Raw genomic sequence first — 3,291 nt, 5'->3', positions numbered from 1 at the left:
GGATGCATTAAGCACAATTGAAATCATGAGAGTCCAGATGAAAGCACTCAAAGAGAGGATTGAAGTTGGAGGATCAGCGTCGTTCGACAAAGATAGGGAGGCCAAGGTTGAGGCTCCCAAGCCACCGATGTTCAAAGGCGTTCGTGACGCGCAAGAGGTGGACAATTTCTTTTGGCATTTGGAGAATTACTTCAAGTGTAACAGGGTAAAGAGTGACGAGAACAAGATCAACAATGTCGTATTGTACCTCTCAGAGATGGACATGCTATGGTGGAGGCACAAAGAGTCCGAGATAGGGAAGGGACTTTGCACCATCAACACTTGGGAGAAATTTTGAGAAGAGTTGAAGAAGACATTTTTTCCCAACAATGTCATCTATGAGGAAAAACACAAGCTTAGGGAGTTGAAGATGACATGCAATATACGAGCATACATGAAGGATTTCACCACTCTCATGCTTCATATTCCCAACCTCACGAATGAAGATATGTTGATAGTGTTAAGGTGTCTAAAGAGGTAAGGAGTTTAAATTGAAGAAGGAGTCTCACTTGAATTAGAACTCTAAGTCAAGAGAGTTCAAGTCAATAAGGAGTTTGAAGTTAAGAACAACTCTCTTGTTGCGCTTAAATAGAAGCAAAGTCATTCATAATACTTGTGCACTTATAGAGGAAAAAGAACAATTGAGAAATTTTACTTCGCAAGTACTACCAGTGGAGTGAAGGATCACACCGAAGAGCCTAGTCTTTTTTGCAGCGTTTATGTATTAGGAGTTTTTCTTTATGATTGATTCTTGATGTATTCTTAGTTCAATGAGTTACAAACTGAATTAGGAGTGTTGTCTTCAAGTTGGAATAACTCGAAAAGTTGGGAACACATACTTTGGGAGGTTTTTGTTGAAGTTTAGGATTTAGAGTTGGTTCCTAGGATTGCAAGAGTTGTAATTTGAATTCATAACTTTAAGTTTAGAAATTAGAGTTAGTTCCTAGGATTGCAAGATTTGTAATCTGAATTCATAACTTTAAGTTCAGAAATTAGAGTTAGTTCCTAGGATTGCAAGATTTGTGAACTGAATCCATAACTCGAAGTCTAGGAATTAGAGTTAGTTCATTAAGTTACGGAGTTTGTAATCTTAAATTGTTGAGGCTTAGTGATTTAGTGAAGTTGAAGTTAAATCCTGTAGGGGTATATGTCGTAATTTTTTACACCTTTTGAGCTGAGTGTTTACCATGTAAAAACATCGTGTTCCTGTTTTGTTGAAACATATTAAGCAACTTGTTTCACTAATAGGCGAATCCAGAATAAATTATTAGGTCCTGCAGAATATCAGTAAGTTTCCTCATAAATACTGAGTGATTCTTATGTATTTTTTGTTTTGTTGAAGATGGTGATGTTACCAAGTACTCATGGAGCAAGTGTATGGATGATTTATTTTTAGTTTTCAATCTATAACCGAAATAGGAAACTTCATACTATAAAATAACATTTCCATTTAGCAAATAAATAAATAAAACAACCGTGAATAGCATTATTCCGATTATGAACTATGTATCATTTACTAGTTCACAACATTGCTTTAACTAACTTGAGAAATCCTTGGAAAGATGATCCTCCAACATCAGTGGCTTCTTCAGCTTTCATCTTCCATTCTCTGGCCTTGGACCTCATCTCCTTCCCCTTTTCCCCTTCCATCATCTCACTCACGAGTTTCGCCACTTCTTCTCGTTTCACATCATGATTAACTTCCATCCCGATCCCCCATTTTTCACACGAGTAGTGACAATTCGTTTGTTGATCAGAGAAGAAAGGCCAACAAATGACCGGTACACCTTCAGATATGGTTTCCATCATCGAGTTCCATCCACAATGAGTCAAGAATGCACCCACAGCCGGGTGGCGTAGCACTTGTTCTTGTGCACACCAATTCACCAATATACCCCTGTCCTTAATCTCCTCAAGAAATTCCTCAGACAGTGTGGCTGATTCACCCTTGATAATATCTTGACGAACTATCCATAAAAATTGTTGCTTGCTATTGGCAAGGCCCCACGCGAATTCCAAGAAATGATCATTGGTCATTGTTGTCACACTTCCATAGTTAACATACAAAACAGAGTCAATTTCTCTGTTATCTAACCATTCAAAGATTGTAGTGTCCGGTTTCCATAAGCTTGAGTTGAGCAATAGAACTTGGCTCTGATGAGGGACATGTTTTCTCAGCAAGGGGCCGAGTGGCCCTATCGAGTAAATATTAGAGAAATTGAAATTTGAGACTATAGTTTGTAACAATTCGTGCTCGAATACCTCAAATGTGTTGAACATTATGGCAGATGCTTTGAGGCAATTTTGAGCTTCCTCTCCCATGAAATCGAACATTATATCATTAGGATCAGTAGTTCTAAGGAAGCTGGGAAGATCTTTGAGTTTAACATCCTTCATGCCAGGAATCCAATCTATTGGTGTGTCAAGAGTGCCATCTATGAGGTAGTTATCATCTGTGTAAAATAAAAGAAGATAAGTGTGCATTATTTATCAAGAGAAAATAATGCACGCATTAGCTTTTTGTACTAGTAATACTTTGTTTGGTACACTTGGTATTGTATTATGTGAGGGGTATTCTTGTAAACAAAGTAATATATTTAGAAATTATGCAATGCATATTACTTTTAATACATCAAATTAAACACTGCATAATTAAGTTCACTTACTTTTGAATGGGAAAATTCCTCGTTTGATAAGTTGACGATAATGCAAATATCCAACGAAGGCACAAACAGAAGCAGTCCAGAAAGTAACATCCGGAATGCCCAAATCTTGAGCAGCCTTAATGCCAAACGTCATAACTCCATCTGAAATTACACAGCTAACTGGTGGTACCTCACCAGAATTGAGCTTAGTAAGAAGCTTTTTAAACGGAACTAAACAAGTCTTTCGAGTCATATCACAAAGCAATGTTATATCTTGAGTCGCGTTCTCATCTGATGGTGGCATTCCATCTGGGATGGTCGCGAATTTGAAATCAAGCAAACCTTTCACTGAATCAACACCTTTGGATTGAATTAGACGGCTGTGGTTGAATTCAGTGTTCACAAATGTTATATGAAAGCCTCTTGAATGAAGAAGTTTTGCTAGTGACATCATGGGTGTAACATGTCCTTGTGATGGATAAGGGAGAAGAACAGCATGAGGCTTTGTTGCTTCTTTAATTGAACCCATTCTTAGATTATTTCTTCCTATTTTTCTTTTGTTCACTAACTAACTATACACAAGTTTCTGTTTTCTTGGCTTATATAT

General features: G+C 37.4%; 1 protein-coding gene across 1 annotated transcript; it reads right to left on the bottom strand.

The window, feature by feature from the left end:
• Window positions 1-1,467: 1,467 nt before the first annotated feature.
• Window positions 1,468-3,252, bottom strand: LOC102601926 (7-deoxyloganetin glucosyltransferase-like). The gene is made up of 2 exons (XM_006366262.2): window positions 2,706-3,252; window positions 1,468-2,492 (listed from the first exon to the last, which is right to left on the bottom strand). Exons 1-2 carry the CDS (start codon window positions 3,211-3,213, stop codon window positions 1,561-1,563), a joined length of 1,440 nt encoding a protein of 479 aa, XP_006366324.1. The 5' UTR covers window positions 3,214-3,252; the 3' UTR covers window positions 1,468-1,560.
• Window positions 3,253-3,291: the final 39 nt, after the last annotated feature.

Source organism: Solanum tuberosum, unplaced genomic scaffold (genome assembly GCF_000226075.1).
Source record: "Solanum tuberosum cultivar DM 1-3 516 R44 unplaced genomic scaffold, SolTub_3.0 scf00617, whole genome shotgun sequence".
Taxonomy (NCBI): domain Eukaryota; kingdom Viridiplantae; phylum Streptophyta; class Magnoliopsida; order Solanales; family Solanaceae; genus Solanum; species Solanum tuberosum.
This window is presented reverse-complemented; position numbering and strand designations above follow the sequence as displayed.